General features: G+C 42.3%; 1 protein-coding gene across 1 annotated transcript in view; it reads right to left on the bottom strand.

Annotated features, from left to right (window-relative positions):
* The window catches only part of LOC139578182 (harmonin-like), a 49,508-nt gene that overhangs the window by 28,361 nt on the left and 2,348 nt on the right, over positions 1-18,799 (bottom strand). The window contains exons 2-14 of the mRNA XM_071405475.1: positions 16,753-16,820; positions 14,849-14,992; positions 14,481-14,619; positions 13,126-13,234; positions 12,986-13,010; positions 12,668-12,725; positions 12,288-12,473; positions 11,933-11,992; positions 11,739-11,795; positions 6,673-6,815; positions 2,497-2,562; positions 1,682-1,815; positions 1,408-1,490 (exon numbers count right to left, since the gene is read on the bottom strand). Coding sequence (XP_071261576.1) covers positions 1,408-1,490; positions 1,682-1,815; positions 2,497-2,562; positions 6,673-6,815; positions 11,739-11,795; positions 11,933-11,992; positions 12,288-12,473; positions 12,668-12,725; positions 12,986-13,010; positions 13,126-13,234; positions 14,481-14,619; positions 14,849-14,992; positions 16,753-16,820 — 1,272 coding nt within the window. The remainder of the gene's footprint in view (positions 1-1,407; positions 1,491-1,681; positions 1,816-2,496; positions 2,563-6,672; positions 6,816-11,738; positions 11,796-11,932; positions 11,993-12,287; positions 12,474-12,667; positions 12,726-12,985; positions 13,011-13,125; positions 13,235-14,480; positions 14,620-14,848; positions 14,993-16,752; positions 16,821-18,799) is intronic.

Here is an 18,799-nt window from a genome sequence, read left to right as displayed (position 1 = left end):
ATCCAACTTCCAACAGACACTGACGGCCATTAATATATAGTTTAATAACTACCGCAGCATTGTGGTGACAGGACCAGTAAATAAGTCATGTTATTTTGCTCCAAGTTAACTACAGTGCATTCAGAAATTATTCAAACCCCTTGACTTTTTCCACATTTTGTTGTGTTAAAGCCTGAATTTAAAATTGATTTTGTGTCACTGGCCTACACACAATACCCTACAATGTCAAAGTGGAATTATGTTTTTAGACATTTTTACAAATGTGACCCGATTCAGGAAACTAGGCGTATGTCGCAAGTCACAACTTCACAGGAGAGCCGTTTGAGTGGCCAAGTAAGTTACAGTTTGACTTAAATCGGCTTGAAAATCTATGGCAAGACTAATGTGCAAATATTGTACAATCCAGTTGTTTAAAGCTCTTCTTTAAAAAAAAATTGTATCCTTTATTTAAGTAGGCAAGTCAGTTAATAAGAACAAATTCTTATTTACAACAACGGCCTACTCCGGCCAAACCCAGTGTGCCGCGCCCTATGGGACTCCCAATCACAGCCAGCTGTGATACAGCCTGGACTCGAACCAGGTACTATAGTGACGCCTCTTTCACTGAGACGCAGTGCCTTAGACTGCTGCGCCACTTGGGAGCCCAGAGTGACTTACCCAGAAAGACTCACAGCTGTAATCTCTGCCAAAGGTGCTTCTACAAAGTATTGACTCAGGGGAGTGAATACTTATTTATTTAGTTAATAATACATTTGCAAAAATTTCAACAAACTTTTTCCCTTTGTCATTATGGGGTAGTGTGTGTAGATGGGTGAGAAAAAACATAAATGTAATCAATTTTGAATTCCGGTCGTAACACAACTAACTGTGAAGTAAGTCAAAGGGTGTGCATACTTTCTGAAGGCACTGCATATGTGTTAGCTTTGACAGAACACACTCACAGCACACTAAACTGCGATCGTACAGAATACCTTGCGGAGTGTGGGCAGCTTCCCTTCATAGTGATAAAACCATCCGAAAACTACAGAGGAAAAACAACATCAATCAGAGTCACTCTGATGCCCAGACAGACGTAAATCCTAGCAAGGCACATAACTTGAGCAAAACATCTACTATAGTTGGTCAACTGAATCCAATTCACACAACAGAAAGAAAGAAAGAAAGAGAGCTCAAGGGGTTGTATTGAGAAATATAGCACCCTCCTGGATTCTAGGCAGTCTAGGAAACACAAGACAAGCTAGCTAAAGCAGAAACAGCCTAGCATCCAGGCTAGCACTATTAATGTACAGTATATGAACATGCCAATAGCTTTTGGTTGTCAAAGGAAATCGAGCATGTTGTCAGTGGTATTGTAACGTGTCTCTGACTCTGCGATGTGTCGGTACACTGTGAGACTCAGTCACTCACTTCTCTCCCTTCTTCCTCCTCTTCCTCCTCCTCCTCTTCCCCTTCATCGTTGTCATCAGCCTGAAAAGAGCTGGCTCCATAGTCTGGAAGTGAAGGAGGTCAGAAAGCACGGCACACAGAGGAAGAAGACAGGAGACAGACAGCATGCAGACAGCATGCAGAGAGGTTCAACACATCTGTAAGTCTAGGCCCTTACTGGTCCTGCTGCTCTACAGGTCCCTGTTGGAATCTATTCATTCATCTATAGAGGTACCGCCTGTTCCCTTCTCCTTACCAGAGCTCTTGTACTCGGGGGGTGGGGTGTTGATTTCGTGCAGGGCCGGGGAGGGACTCTTGGTTTTGGTTTGTTCTCCAGGGGCCCAGTCCTCCTCCCACTCCTCATTGTGCTTCCTCTCCGTAGCCTCGATCCTAAACGCGCACACATGCTTTTATTTTAACTAGAGGGTCTGTGAAGTTTAGATGGATCCTGGGTTCCCTTTATGTCATTCTCCCAGTCACTGACAGATCCGTCTGTTTCTACCAGTCCCTGACTGATCCGTCTGTTTCTACCAGTCCCTGACTGATCCGTCTGTTTCTACCAGTCCCTGACTGATCCGTCTGTTTCTACCAGTCCCTGACTGATCCGTCTGTTTCTACCAGTCCCTGACTGATCCGTCTGTTTCTACCAGTCCCTGACTGATCCGTCTGTTTCTACCAGTCCCTGACTGATCCGTCTGTTTCTCCCAGTCCCTGACTGATCCGTCTGTTTCTCCCAGTCCCTGACTGATCCGTCTGTTTCTACCAGTCCCTGACTGATCCGTCTGTTTCTCCCAGTCCCTGACTGATCCGTCTGTTTCTACCAGTCCCTGACTGATCCGTCTGTTTCTACCAGTCCCTGACTGATCCGTCTGTTTCTCCCAGTCCCTGACTGATCCGTCTGTTTCTCCCAGTCCCTGACTGATCCGTCTGTTCCTCCTAGGCCCTGACTGATCCGTCTGTTCCTCTATGAGTAGAATATGTTATTGTGCGTAACATTATTGTACAAAATACAAAATATTCAAAATACATATATTATAGAAACAATCAATATGCAAAGCAGGGTGAACTGACTTCTCCATCTTCTTCTGGTAGCGTTCCTCTTCCTCAGCAGTCTTCTGAGAAATCTCCATCTTTCTCCTGTTCACAACGCAAAGAAACACATGTTAACAACATAAACATGTATGGACTATCTATCACACTGAGATATAAGTACAGCCTATTCTTCTGGAGATAGTGCCAGTGTAACATTAATGCATTCCATATGAAAGTTATGTTGACAACAAGTAGTTTTTGTATATCTTGAATGCCAATCAGAAAAAAAATGCAAAATTATGTTTTGCTTGTCTTCTCTTGTGAGTCTGATTGCTTTTATTGCTAGTGGAAGGTCAGTCCTTTTCTAGTGTACAGAGCCAAGAGATAGAGGCTGTTGTGCTCTACTGATGTCTTCACAGATAGTTTTCTGAACAGAGGCCTGGACCTCATTTGGCAAACTGAGCAAAGATTGTCTTCATCTTGTGGGTTGACAAGTTGAAATCAACATAAGTTTCAATCATCACCTACTGTCTACTCAAAGATATTACATATGTGACTTGTTTCAGGAAACTAGGCGTATGTCGCACGTCACTACTTCACAGGAGAGGCATTTGAACATAAACATTATTTTTTTATCAAATTGCATTTTTTTGTCAGAAATGCCTTCTGGAACATGTAAACTTTCATGTGCCTTAAAAACAAACTTGTGTTCCATCCGTAAATAAAAATACAATTGTTGCCTAGTTGGTTTAGCAAAAGAAAAAGCCAGGAACCTTTCCGCTAGCCATGACTGGCTGAGATAATGGATGGGCTGGACATGCAGGGAGATGAGTTTGGATTGGTCTGCCATGTAGCTCCGCTTCTGTTTATAACATGAGCTGCTCAGTATGTGTTGATAGTCCTTTCTACCGCGCTGTTTTTGAAATACAGTGCATTCGGAAAGTATTCAGACCTCTTGACTTTTTCCACATTTTGTTACGTTACAGCCTTATTTTAAAATGTATTAAATCGTTATTTTCTCTCATTAATCTACACACAATACCCCATAATGACAAAGAAAAACCTCAGTACTTTGTTGAAGCATCTTTGGCAGCGATTACAGCATTGTGTCTTCTTGGGTATGACGCTACAAGCTTGGCACACCTGTACTTGGGGAGTTTCTCCCATTCTTCTCTGCAGATCCTATCAAGCTCTGTCAGGTTGGATGGGGAGCGTCGCTGCACAGCTATTTTCAGGTCTCCCAGAGATGTTTGATCGGGTTCAAGTCCGGGTTATGGTTGGGCCACTGAAGGACAATCAGAGACCTGTCCTAAAGCCACTCCCGTGTTGTCTTGACTGTGTGGTTTTTTTGCATTTTTTATACATTTGCAAACATTTCTAAAAACCTGTTTTCACTTTGTCATTATGGGGTATTGCGTGTAGATTGCTGAGGATAATTTAAAAAAATCTATTTTAGAATAACGCTGTAACGTAACAAAATGTGGAAAAAGTCAAGGGGTCTGAATATTGTTTCCTTATCAGTCTTCACACAATACCCCATAATGACAAAGCGAAAACAGGTTTTTAGAAATATTTGCAAAAATATTTTGTTTTATATAAGTCTTCATACCCTTTAATATGACACTCGAAATTGAGCTCAGGTGCATCCTGTTTCCATTGATCATCCTTGAGATGTTTCTACAACTTGATTGGAGTCCACCTATGGTAAATTCAATTGGTTGGAAATGATTTGGAAAGGCACACACCTGTCTGTATAAGGTCCCAAAGTTGACAGTGCATGTCAGAGCAAAAACTAAGCCATGAGGTCGAAGGAATTGTCCGTAGAGCTCCGAGACAGGATTGTGTCAAGGCACGGACATGGGGAAGGGTACCAAAAAAATTCTGCAGCATTGAAGGTCTGCAAGAACACAGTGGCCTCCATCATTCTTAAATGGAAGAAGTGTGGAACCACCAAGACTCTTCCTAGAGCTGGCCGCTAAACTGAGTAATCGGGGGAGAAGGGCCTTGGTTAGGGAGCTGAACAACAACCTGATGGTCACTGACAGAGCTCTATAGTTCCACTGTGGAGATGGGAGAACCTTCCAGAAGGACAACCATCTATGCAGCACTCCACCTATCCGGCATTTATGGTAGAGTGGCCAGACGGAAGCCACTCCTCAGTAAAAGGCACATGACAGCCTGCTTGGAGTTTGCCAAAAGGCATCTAAAAGACTCTCAGACCAAGACTCTATGGTCTGATAAAACCAAGATTGAACTACTGTATTTGGCCTGAATGCCAAGCGTCATGTCTGGAGGAAACCTGGCACCATCCCTACAGTGAAGCATGGTGGTGGCAGCATCATGCTGTGGGGATGTTTTTCAGCGGGAGAGACATGTCAGAATCAAGGGAAAGCTGAATAGAGCAAAGTACACAGAGATCCTTGATGAAAACCTGCTCCAGAGCGCTCAGGACATCAGACTGGGGCGAAGGTTCACCTTCCAACAGGACAACGATCCTAAGCACACAGCCAAGACAACACAGGAATGGCTTTGGGACAAGTCTTTGAATGTCTTTGAGTGGCCCAGCCAGAGCCCGGACTTGAACCTGATCGAACGTCTCTGGAGAGACCTGAAAATAGCTGTGCAGCGACGCTCCCCATCCAACCTGACAGAGTTTGAGAGGATCTGCAGAGAAGATTTGGGGAGAAACTCCCCAAATACAGGTGTGCCAAGCTTGTAGCGCCATACCCAAGAAGTTATACCCTACTGTTAGCTAACTAACATTGAACCTGGTTGGTTAGCTTTAGCTACCTGCAGATTCATACTACAGCTATGACAATTTTTGCATTGCTTGGTAGTAGTATGAGTTGGGATTATGCCTGTTCATTGTTTAGCTATCTAGCTAGCTACATGTCTAAACAAAAGACTACATATGTAAACAAAACACTTCGCCAGATGATTGCATGACCCATCAAGTTAGCCAGGTGTGTCTGGGGGTGATTACGGCCATCTATTGTATTTCATGAACATTTGTACATGTCCAGACAATAGTGACCCATCCACTTAGCTAGATGTGGCTGGGAGGTGGTTATAGCATTTCCTTCACATGATCCATCAATTTAGACAAGTTTGTTAGGTAAGCGTCATCTAATAAATATAATATATTTATAAAATATTTGTATCTAGACACTTTCTGTTTTTGACATTGCTACTATGGAAGTAACCATTTCACTGTACTGTTTGCACCTTCTGTATCCTGTGCATGTGACAAATAAACATTTGATTTGATTTGATATAGTGTGTGTTTACCAGAGACGGTTATGTGAAGAACACATAACCTGCACCAAAGTCAGATTAGGATTTAGGCAAAGGACTAGATATTTACCTGGAGTTTTTCTTTATTGTAGGCTACTACTTTCACCACTTTTAGTCTTTAAATATTTGGTTGTTTACTAAACTAATCACTCTGTTTATCAAGTGGCCTCACATGTGAATCTTTAAAGAGATGGATGGCGGCTAAGTCTTAGAGGGTGTGAACGATGCTGAATGGGTGTAAACAAAGAAGAGCTCTCCAGTAGGTATACCAAAACATTCAAAGGCCATTTTCTCAACACAGAATTACTTTCCCATTGTTCTTCAACTGCAGTGTAAGATCTACAATTTCTAGCTCTGAGTCTCTACTTTTATTCAATGTAAAAAACACAATTTCAAATGTTGCTACATAAGACTGAATCGAGGCAGTCAGGCACCTATGTTTTCTCTCTGTGTGTGCCAAGAGAGGTGGCTGTTCATAGAGCATATGCACAAACAACAACAACTTTTGGCAAAAGTACATTGATCAGTTTACCAGCATAAGTTCCCAAATGTCAAAGCTTCAGCTCTCTGAATACAATAATCTATAATCATCAAGTGTTTTTTCTGAGTGTTTCTGTCCAATCTCCCCAACATTGTTTGGCGGGAAAACGATTCTATAGAATATTTGTCTCTAAGCACCACAATGGAAATATGTTTGATCACTTCTTTGAGTTAAACTTGATGATTTGAAATGCTCTATATCCACTTGTGTGGTTTATATTGTGTTTTTGGTAAGGGATCACCGCCGCTACCTCGTTATGAGTTGAGGAGCAAACTGAAGTAGAGAGGAGATTCAGGAACTCTTGGAGGACAATGGAATTAAATATTGTTAAAAGTGGAACCAAATATCCAATTTGAATCAACCAATCAATATCCACTCACTGTCTCTCCTTCTCCTGCTGCTCCTTAATGATTTTGTTGGTCTCTAGGGCAACCCTCTTCTGTTGCATCAGCTCTTGTCTGTCCAGCTCCCTGCGAGCCTCCACCGCCAGACGCTCCTCGTCTGTCATAAACAACTCACTGCCCTGTGTGGGACAGACAGACAGACAGACAGACAGACAGACAGACAGACAGACGGACAGACGGACAGACGGACAGACGGACAGACAGACAGACGGACAGACAGGCGGACAGGCAGGCAGGCGGACAGACAGACAGACAGGCGGACAGGCAGGCAGGCGAACAGACAGACAGACAGACAGACAGACAGACAGACAGACAGACAGACAGACAGACAGACAGACAGACAGGCAGCAGAAAGGGGGTGTAAGAGTGTTCCAATCTCAGTTTTGGAACTTTGGGTGAGACTTACAATTAAAAACTGGTTAAACGGGTGTTAACTCACTCAAGCATTTGGACAATCCCAAGAAGGCACTTGTTTGCACACAAATCAACAGATAACACATCTGTGATGGACTGTGATGGAAGTGCCTTTCCACAAGGAAATAACAACACACGGATGGATGTAGTGAGAGCGGGAGATGAGAGAATAACAATCGCCTATAAGAATCACAGATACTGTTTATTCTTTCTATTTACTCCCTGTCTTGAGGTGGAAATGAGAGTTGATCAGGGGCAATCTGCAATTGCTACATCCATTTTTGGACTTTTACATTAATGATATACATATTTTTTATATATACTGTAGTAAGTCATTAAGGGTATAGTACGCCATTAGTGGTATAGCAAGTCGTTAGGGGTATAGTAAGTCGTTAGGTGTATACTGTAGTAAGTCATTAGGGGTATAGTAAGTCGTTAGGGGTATAGTAAGTCGTTATGGGTACACTGTAGTAAGTTGTTAGGGGTATAGTACGCCATTAGGGGTATAGCAAGTCGTTTGGGGTATAGTAAGTCGTTATGGGTATACTGTAGTAAGTCATTAGGGGTATAGTAAGTCATTAGGGGTATAGTAAGTCGTTAGGGGTATAGTAAGTCGTTATGGGTATACTGTAGTAAGTCATTAGGGGTATAGTAAGTCGTTAGGGGTATAGTAGGTTGTTAGGGGTATAGTAAGTCATTAGGGGTATAGTAAGTCATTGTGGGTATACTGTAGTAAGTCATTAGGGGTATAGTAAGTCGTTCGGGGTATAGGAGGTTGTTAGGGGTATAGTAAGTCATTAGGGGTATAGTAAGTCATTGTGGGTATACTGTAGTAAGTCATTAGGGGTATAGTAAGTCGTTAGGGGTATGGTAAGTCATTATGGGTATACTGTAGTAAGTCATTAGGGGTATAGTAAGTCATTATGGGTACACAGTCGTGGCCAAAAGTTTTGAGAATGACAAATATTAATTTCCACAAAGTTTGCTGCTTCAGTGTCTTTAGATATTTTTGCCAGATGTTACTATGGAATACTGAAGTATAACTACAAGCATTTCATAAGTGTCAAAGGCTTTTATTGACAATTGCATGACGTTGATGCAAAGAGTCAATATTTGCAGTGTTGACCTTTCTTTTTCAAGACCTCTGCAATCTGCCCTGGCATGCTGTCAATTAACTTCTGGGCCACATCCTGACTGATGGCAGCCCATTCTTGCATAATCAATCCTTGGAGTTTGTCAGAATATGTGGGTTTTGTTTGTCCACCCACCTTTTGAGGATTGACCACAAGTTCTCAATGGGATTAAGGTCTGGGGAGTTTCCTGGCTATGGACCCAAAACATCGATGTTTTGTTCCCCGAGCCACTTAGTTATCACTTTTGCCTTATGGCAAGGTGCTCCATCATGCTGGAAAGGGTATTGTTTGTTGCGAAACTGTTCCTGGATGGTTGGGAGAAGTTGCTCTCGTAGGATGTGTTGGTACCATTCTTTATTCATGGCTGTGTTATTAGGCAAAATTGTGAGTGAGCCCACTCCCTTGGCTGAGAAGCAACCCCACACATGAATGGTCTCAGGATGCTTTACTGTTGGCATGAAACAGGACTGATGGTAGCGCTCACCTTGTCTTCTCCGGACAAGCTTTTTTCTGGATGCCCCAAACAATCGGAAAGAGGATTCATCAGAGAAAATGACTTTACCCCTGTCCTCAGCAGTCTAATCCCTGTACCTTTTGCAGAATATCAGTCTGTCCCTGATGTTTTCCTGGAGAGAAGTGGCTTCTTTGCTGCCCTTCTTGACACTAGGCCATCCTCCAAAAGTCTTCGCCTCACTGTGCGTGCAGATGCACTCACACCTGCCTGCTGCCATTCCTGAGCAAGTTCTGTACTGGTGGTGCGCCGATCCCGCAGCCAAATCAACTTTAGGAGACGGTCCTGGCGCTTGCTGGACTTTCTTGGGCTCCCTGAAGCCTACTTCACAACAATTGAACCGCTCTCTTTGAAGTTCTTGATGATCCGATAAATGGTTGATTTAGGTGCAATCTTACTGGCAGCAATATCCTTGCCTGTGAAGCCCTTTTTCTGCAAAGAAATGATGACGGCACGTGTTTCCTTGCAGGTAACCATGGTTGACAGAGGAAGAACAATGATTCCAAGCATCACCCTCCTTTTGAAGCTTCCAGTCTGTTATTCGAACTCAATCAGCATGACAGAGTGATCTCCAGCCTTGTCCTCGTCAACACTCACACCTGTGTTAACGAGAGAATCACTGACATGATGTCAGCTGGTCCTTTTATGGCAGAGCTGAAATGTAGTGGAAATGTTTTTGGGGATTCAGTTCATTTTGCATGGCAACGAGGGACATTGCAATTAATCTGATCACTCTTCATAACATTCTGGAGTATATACAAATTGCCATCATACAAACTGAGGCAGCAGACTTTGTGAAAATACATATTTGTGTCATTCTCAAAACTTTTGGCCACAACTGTACTGTAGTAAGTCATTATGGGTATAGTAAGTCGTTAGGGATATAGTAAGTCATTATGGGTATAGTAACTCGTTAGGGGTATAGTAAGTCGTTAGGGGTATAGTAAGTCATTATGGGTATAGTAAGTTGTTTGGGGTATAGTAAGTCATTATGGGTATAGTAAGTCATTATGGGTATAGTAAGTCATTATGGGTATAGTAAGTCGTTAGGGGTATAGTAAGTCGTTAGGGGTATAGTAAGTCATTATGGGTATAGTAAGTTGTTTGGGGTATAGTAAGTCATTATGGGTATAGTAAGTCATTATGGGTATAGTAAGTCATTATGGGTATAGTAAGTCGTTAGGGGTATAGTAAGTCGTTAGGGGTATAGTAAGTCGTTAGGGGTATAGTAAGTCGTTAGCGGTATAGTAAGTCGTTAGCGGTATAGTAAGTCGTTAGGGGTATAGTAAGTCGTTAGGGGTATAGTAAGTTGTTTGGGGTATAGTAAGTCGTTAGGGGTATAGTAAGTTGTTTGGGCTATAGTAAGTTGTTTGGGCTATAGTAAGTTGTTTGGGGTATAGTAAGTTGTTTGGGGTATAGTAAGTTGTTTGGGGTATAGTAAGTTGTTTGGGGTATAGTAAGTTGTTTGGGGTATAGTAATTCGTTAGGGGTATAGTAAGTCGTTAGGGGTATAGTAAGTCATTATGGGTATAGTAAGTCGTTAGGGATATAGTAAGTCATTATGGGTATAGTAAGTCGTTAGGGAGGGGTATAGTAAGTTGTTAGGGGTATAGTAAGTCTTTAGGGGTATAGTAAGTTGTTTGGGGTATAGTAAGTCGTTAGGGGTATAGTAAGTCGTTAGGGGTGTAGTAAGTCGTTAGGGGTATAGTAAGTCGTTAGGGGTATAGTAAGTCGTTAGGGGTATAGTAAGTCGTTAGGGGTATAGTAAGTCGTTAGGGGTATTGTAAGTCGTTATGGGTATAGTAAGTCGTTAGGGGTATAGTAAGTCGTTATGGGTATAGTAAGTTGTTTGGGGTATAGTAAGTCGTTAGGGGTATAGTAAGTCGTTAGGGGTATAGTAAGTCGTTAGGGGTATAGTAAGTCGTTAGGGGTATAGTAAGTCGTTAGGGGTATAGTAAGTCATTATGGGTATAGTAAGTCGTTAGGGATATAGTAAGTTGTTTGGGGTATAGTAAGTCGTTAGGGGTATAGTAAGTCGTTAGGGGTATAGTAAGTCATTATGGGTATAGTAAGTCATTATGGGTATAGTAAGTCGTTAGGGGTATAGTAAGTCGTTAGGGGTATAGTAAGTCGTTAGGGGTATAGTAAGTCGTTAGGGGTATAGTAAGTCATTATGGGTATAGTAAGTCATTATGGGTATAGTAAGTTGTTTGGGGTATAGTATGTTGTCTGGGGTATAGTAAGTCATTATGGGTATAGTAAGTCATTATGGGTATAGTAAGTTGTTTGGGGTATAGTAAGTCATTATGGGTATAGTAAGTCATTATGGGTATAGTAAGTTGTTTGGGGTATAGTAAGTTGTTTGGGGTATAGTAAGTCATTATGGGTATAGTAAGTCATTATGGGTATAGTAAGTTGTTTGGGGTATAGTAAGTTGTTTGGGGTATAGTAAGTTATTATGGGTATAGTAAGTCATTATGGGTATAGTAAGTCGTTAGGGGTATAGTAAGTTGTTTGGGGTATAGTAAGTTGTTTGGGGTATAGTAAGTTGTTTGGGGTATAGTAAGTCATTATGGGTATAGTAAGTCATTATGGGTATAGTAAGTTGTTAGGGGTATAGTAAGTTGTTTGGGGTATAGTAAGTCATTATGGGTATAGTAAGTCGTTAGGGGTATAGTAAGTCATTATGGGTATAGTAAGTCGTTAGGGGTATAGTAAGTTGTTTGGGGTATAGTAAGTCGTTAGGGGTATAGTAAGTTGTTTGGGGTATGCTGCTGCAGATAAGTTGTGGAATTGCGTCTTCATGATGATGTCGCATTCTTCACTTTGCTTCTTGAAAGTGCTATATATTGAAAACTGCTGACATAAAAACATTTTTTGGACTGTATCAACATTGGACTAATTAAAAAAATATCAAAAGACAGTTTTTGAGTGGACTATTCCTATAAGGAAGCACTATTCGTAGCAGTTGACGGTGTACTTACAGCACCAGAAAGAACTGTGATGGTTAGACTCCTGCTGCTCTTCAGAACTCTGACAGCCTGCAGACACAATACAGAAAAAACTTTACTAAGCAGTAAACACAAAAGTATATTATTTACCAAGCAAATGTATTATTTACCAAGCAAAACTGTATTCTGGAGGTATCAAACCTTTGTTTGCATCTTGTGTGTCCTACCTCTTTGTGGTCCAGATTAGTGAATTCCACCCTGTTCACCTCGACGATCTGGTCACCAATCTACCAACACAAAACACAATACAACTCGCAATACCAACCATGCAGCAACACACACATTTCAGCACTTTATTGGAATTCACATTGGGACATTGTGGCATACTAGGACTAAGCTAGATGAGATCTTCTCACATAAACACTCAGACATGGTTCAGAAAACAATTCCTAGCCAGTAAGATTTCTCATGGATCTTGACAAAACACTATGAGTTTATTATGCACAGGTGATCATCATGATACATTTCTAGATGTTCATTTCATAGTGGTTTACAGTACGCTAAACCGGGCCAAACTCTTACCTGTAGTCCTACTTCAGCAGCGAGGGAGCCAGGTTTGACGTTACTGACGTAGATACCAGGCTGCTGTGTGGGGCCACTGGAGATGCTGATGCCCATGCCCTTGGTGCCCACCAAGCTCAGGAACACCTTCTTCTCCCTGATCTCCTTGCCTCCCATGGACGCCAGGCCTGCCACACTGCTTTTCTTCTGAGAGAGAGAGAGAGATAGAAAATGATGTGCTTGGTTGCATTACAGTATGTTATTTTCTGCCCTCTATTTATTTTTAGGTTGTTCTGGATAAGAGTGTTTATTAAATTACAACAATGGGAATGAAGAAGGGCCAAAGGAATAAAGAATATGAGAGAATATTTCATCTAAAAGAATATGAATCTTATTCTCACCCCAGACTCAGACACAAACTGGTCCACAAACTGCCACTTCAGAGGCTCCTCTGTGGAACTGGAGAAGAACAGAAATCTAATTCTATATTCATTTATGTATATATTTAAACTTTATTTAACCAGGATGATACCTTGATGTCGGTTGAAAACCTGTTTTGTGAGGGACGCCTGACACATGAAATGCATAAAACATGCTCCCCGGATGCTCCTTATCCAGAATATATAGTTTGTTGTTTTATTACTCTCGCATCTCATCTCGTCTTTGCTAAAACAGAAAGTTGTCAAATACAACACCAACCAAGAGAGAAACAGCCCTACCTCTTCACTGGTATCATTCCAACCTCTGCACAGAGAAAAGAAGCAAAGAGACAGAAATTGAAAATGAAGTCTAATTACTTAGATGACATAAAGATAGGTACATTATTGGGATATGCCCTGAATGAGTTGGGTGAACTTACGCCTGACTTTGAGCGACACGGTCTTCTTGGTCTTGATGAGGTTGATGACTTCCTCGTGGACACAGGAAGAAATGGAGTATCCATTGATGCGTACAATCTCATCTCCCATCTGGAGGTCACACAGAGGTCAGACGTTACAAAGACCATCATTTTTTATGGGTTGTGACAGAGTGTGTGGCTACATTTCTCTGAGTGTTATGTTTCGCATTGTGTGTTTGCTTCTCTTCAGATGTCTGACAACAACCCCTCCGCCCTCCATACTGGGTACCCTATGAGCAAAATATGTTGAATGGACATTGAAATTGCGTATTTTCAAGTCTTGTGCTCACTGGGTAAGGATGTCTCAGAATAGTTTTTTTCTCCAGATGCCAGACAGGATGGCTGTGTCACCTCAGTAGCGGTGTGTCAATTTGTGTCACTGGTTACTGAGCTAATGGAAGTGTGGCACATCTGTCGTGCTGGCTGAGGGGAATAACTACAGTATGTTATTTTATCTTTATTTAACTAGGCAAGTCAGTTAAGAACAAATTCTTATTTTCAATGACGGCCTAGGAACAGTGGGTTAACTGCCTTGTTCAGGGGCAAAATGACAGATTTTTACCTTGTCAGCTCTGGGATTCAATCTTACAACCTTTCGGTTATTAGTCCAATGCTCTAACCACTAGGCTACCTGCCGCCCCAGACAGTACAGCAGGTTCAATCAGTCAGGAGCAAATTACTTCATGAAGGATAGGAAGGTACTTCAAAAATTCACTGATGTTTTTATCAAAGCGGTTTGTTCCTCTGATTGGTTTTATTTGATGCACGCATAGGTGATGCATTCGATTTCTAGCAGGGTTGGGGTCAATTCCATTTAAATTCCATACAATTCAGGAACAACACTGAAACGCCAATTCCAATTCCAATTTTCTTTAATGCTTTTTTCAATTAGGAAAATGTGGAACTGGAATTTGGTTCACTTTCTGAATTAACTGGAATTTCAAAGGAATTGACCCCAACCCTGATTACTATATGTAAAACAGCAAGGAGAGATACCCATTTGAACTGCATAATGACTAATAAAAAGACGTTTTACATTTCTCAACGGAGTCAGGTGGTGCAGTCTATGAATCTGCTTCTCAAAGGGTAACTAAACTAATCAATGTTTCTTTACTCCACCTAGTGGAAATATTGACCATACCATATGAAAAGACTGTCCCTTTCATGACCTCATGAAAACACACACACACACACACACACACACACACACACACACACACACACACACACACACACACACACACACACACACACACACACACACACACACACACACACACACACACACACACACACACACACACACACACACACACCTGCAGGCCACTGTTTCCAGCCTGTCCATCCTTGACGATCTGTGAGATGAAGAGTCCACAGCCGAACTCCAGGCCCCCTCTTACGCTCAGCCCCAGCCCCTCAGGATGAGTACGATCCAGACGCACCTCCTTTAGCTTACTGCGCCACCAGGAGGGGGAAGAGGATATAGGAGAAGAAAGACAGGGGGGAGAGGGAGAAGGGAAGAGATGGAAGATGACAGGAAGGGGTTATCAGTTCTGTGTTTCAATGTAGTGTACATTGTCGTTATCTTGGAATGACTAGAACGTATACGACAAAGGCATCTTATTGAAAGTCTATGGACTGTTAAAGCTCCAGCCTGGTGGGTGGCAGCGACCCCTCCACTCACCGTGACCTCTTAGGGGTGTGCAGGTCGTACTCCACCTGGTGTTTGAGGGGAATGAGGGGCCGGATGGCATCAAACAGCGGCAGGCGGCTGGGCTCGTTGATGACCAGTTTCAAGTCCCCCACCAACACTGACAACTCCATGGATCTGAGGGAGAGAGCAGAGGGTCAGAGGTCAGCTCAACACGCACACAGGCACGCACGCACGCACGCACACACAATAATTTGAGAGCAAGAGGTTTTGAACGCCTTCCTTCATCATTCCTATTTCTGACATACATGACTAGGAGGAAAAAGTGCCTCAAAGCTGCGTACAGAACCACTAGGACAGAACCACTAGGACAGAACAGTTTGATAAACACCACACCCTTATGGGTCGTCAAGGATATCAAGAATGTGCAATCAACCTACCAATGGAAACAAAAAGGCCTATGACCTATGACTATTAATTATTAACGTTCACCATTTCACTCTTGACTCGTGTATGAAGGGGGAAATGGCTTTTGTGAATAGCTGGCCAGGCTTGGCAGAGCAAAGTGGAAAACTGATCATACTGTAGGTCTAACCAATGGGGTCTCAGGGCTCTGGCTCCATACCCAGAGCACATGGAAACCAGCTTTAACATCACATCACATTCCTGAATGAAACCTTATCTCTCAACATAAAAGACTAACAACAACTACTACTAACACTGTATTTATCTAGTACTGGCAGAGTACACCACTAACAACAACTACTACTACTACTAACAATGTATTTATCTAGTACTGGCAGAGTACACCACCAACTACTAACAATGTATTTATCTAGTACTGGCAGAGTACACCACCAACTACTACTACTAACTACTAACAATGTATGTATCTAGTACTGGCAGAGTACACCACCAACTACTACTACTAACTACTAACAATGTATTTATCTAGTACTGGCAGAGTACACCACCAACTACTACTACTAACTACTAACAATGTATTTATCTAGTACTGGCAGAGTACACCACCAACTACTACTACTAACTACTAACAATGTATGTATCTAGTACTGGCAGAGTACACCACCAACTACTACTACTAACTACTAACAATGTATTTATCTAGTACTGGCAGAGTACACCACCAACTACTACTACTAACTACTAACAATGTATGTATCTAGTACTGGCAGAGTACACCACCAACTACTACTACTAACTACTAACAATGTATTTATCTAGTACTGGCAGAGTACACCACCAACTACTACTACTAACTACTAACAATGTATTTATCTAGTACTGGCAGAGTACACCACCAACTACTACTACTAACTACTAACAATGTATTTATCTAGTACTGGCAGAGTACACCACCAACTACTACTACTAACTACTAACAATGTATGTATCTAGTACTGGCAGAGTACACCACCAACTACTACTACTAACTACTAACAATGTATTTATCTAGTACCGGCAGAGTACACCACCAACTACTACTACTAACTACTAACAATGTATGTATCTAGTACTGGCAGAGTACACCACCAACTACTACTACTAACTACTAACAATGTATTTATCTAGTACTGGCAGAGTACACCACCAACTACTACTACTAACTACTAACAATGTATTTATCTAGTACTGGCAGAGTACACCACTAACAACAACTACTACTAACTACTAACAATGCATTTATCTAGTACTGGCAGAGTACACTACTAACAACTACTACTAACAATTAATTTATCTAGTACTGGTTGAGTACACTACTAACAATACACTTCCCCAAATAAAGGATCAGCAAACTGAAATCAGTTAAGAAAAGACAATTGAAAAACTGTGGCGAAAATTGTTTGTCCTGAAAATTACTAACAAGTCAATCATTTAGCACTAAACTGATGTGAAAGTCAGACAGAGATACTCACTGGTGGTACATCCGCAGGACATCGTACAGGTAATCCTTTTCTGCCTCATTGTCAATGAGCAGCTCCACCTAGACAACACAGACATCTTCATCATCCTCTATCACAGACAAGATAGCAGCTGCCACAGTCGGGGAAAGCTGCAGACTCTTACTGACACATCCCTCTCAGCTGTGGTCCTTTCACCATGACAGGGTACATGCACTCTAGCCCTAGGTGTGTGTGTGTGTGTGTGTGTGTGTGTGTGTGTGTGTGTGTGTGTGTGTGTGTGTGTGTGTGTGTGTGTGTGTGTGTGTGTGTGTGTGTGTGTGTGTGTGTGTGTGTGTGTGTGTGTGTGTGTGTCTTACCTTGTAACGACTGAACTGCTGCAGAAAGGTCGAGGAAGCGCTTGGGCCAGTCATTAATGTAGCCCATATCCTTCATTAAGGAACATTGTCTGTGTGTGAGTGCCTCAGTGTGTGTGTGTGTGTGTGTGTGTGCCCGTGTATATGTTTGCTGTGTTTGTGTGCCTATAAAAGCATTAGCATCTATTGTTGATGCTGGTGGCCGAAGGCCAGGTAGCTTTCCCTCTTTCTAGATCCTTTCTCCTGTGAAGTGACCGGCCCTCACTAGGACTCTGGGCTGGGAGCCACTCTTATGCCACAGGACTGGGGAGAGGGAGTGAGGGAGTGAGACGGAGGGGGGAGGTTGGAGGGAGGTTTGGAATAGTGAGGTGAGCAGTATAACCTTACAGTACAACCCTGAGACAAGAGGTCCTCCACCATACAAAAAAAGTCTCTCTCTCACACACAGTACAGCTAACCTTGTGGGGACACAAAATTCAGTCCCATTCAAAATCTTATTTTCCCTAACCCCAACCCTAAAGCCTAACCTTAACCCTAAACCTAAACCTAACCCTGGCTCCTAACCCCAAAACTAAAAGAAACTCCAGCTCCTAACCCTAATTCTAGCCTAACCCTAAACCCCCTAGAAATAGCATTTGACCTTGTGGGGACTAACAAAATGTCAAATGTTTATTTGTTTACTATTCTTGTGGGGACTTCTGGTCCCCACAAGCATAGTTAAACACATCCACACAATCAAGCACACACACACCTAGATACACATTACCGCACAAAAGCACAAACATGCAAAGGTTGATGGGTGTATGCCGGTGTGTTTATAGTGTCGTAAAGCTCTCTGACTCGACATTGAGAGACAGGGTAAGCAATGTGACTATGTGCAGACTTTGGCCCCATAAACTGATGAAGCCGATCATAAAGCACCACCCACAGACCACTGGGTAGTCTGGGAACATGGACCAACACACAGCTTATGTTATAACTGAAGTTCTCTTGTGCTCTCTAAACATTTAAACTCCCTTTTCTCAAACATCCAACAAAGCCCAGGGGTGAATACAACACACATTAATGTCAAATCAGCAATAATAGAGATTAAAGGGCCCACAATCCAACATTAGCCTATATTCCCCTCTAAAAGACAAATAAAATGAGTCTGCTGCTCATGCCTGCCTGCCTACCTGCTCTCTCCGTCTCTAAATTCTGCTGTAAATTGTCCCTTCCTTTCTGCATAGCTGAACATCCCTGACACTCTCTAAATGATCAAAAGGGGAGCGACCCAGTGACAACCTACAACATTGAGGCCAGATAGCTCAGGATCCACATTACAGAGGACTGAAAACACCCAAATGTATCACGTTCCCTTTACACCGTTTCTGTTTTGACATTATTAACCTGCATTTGGGAAATGAACAATTGTATGCCTACAATGAATTTTTATATATTTATTTAACTAGGCTAGTCAGTCAAGACAAACTCTTATTTACAATGACGGCCTACCCCGGCCAAATCCTAACCAACGACGCTGGGCCAATTGTGCGCCGCCCTATGGGACTCCCAATCACGGCCGATTGTGATACGGCCCAGGATCGAACCAGGGTCTGTAGTGATGCCTCTAGCACTGAGATGCAGTGCCCTAGACCGCTGCTTCACTCGGGAGCCCACCTACTGTTCTTTGTAGTGAATTGCAACACTGTGTGACTGGCTGGACT

Source organism: Salvelinus alpinus, chromosome 6 (genome assembly GCF_045679555.1).
Source record: "Salvelinus alpinus chromosome 6, SLU_Salpinus.1, whole genome shotgun sequence".
Taxonomy (NCBI): domain Eukaryota; kingdom Metazoa; phylum Chordata; class Actinopteri; order Salmoniformes; family Salmonidae; genus Salvelinus; species Salvelinus alpinus.
Note: the sequence above shows the minus strand (reverse complement) of the source record. Positions and strands in the feature narration are given on the sequence as shown.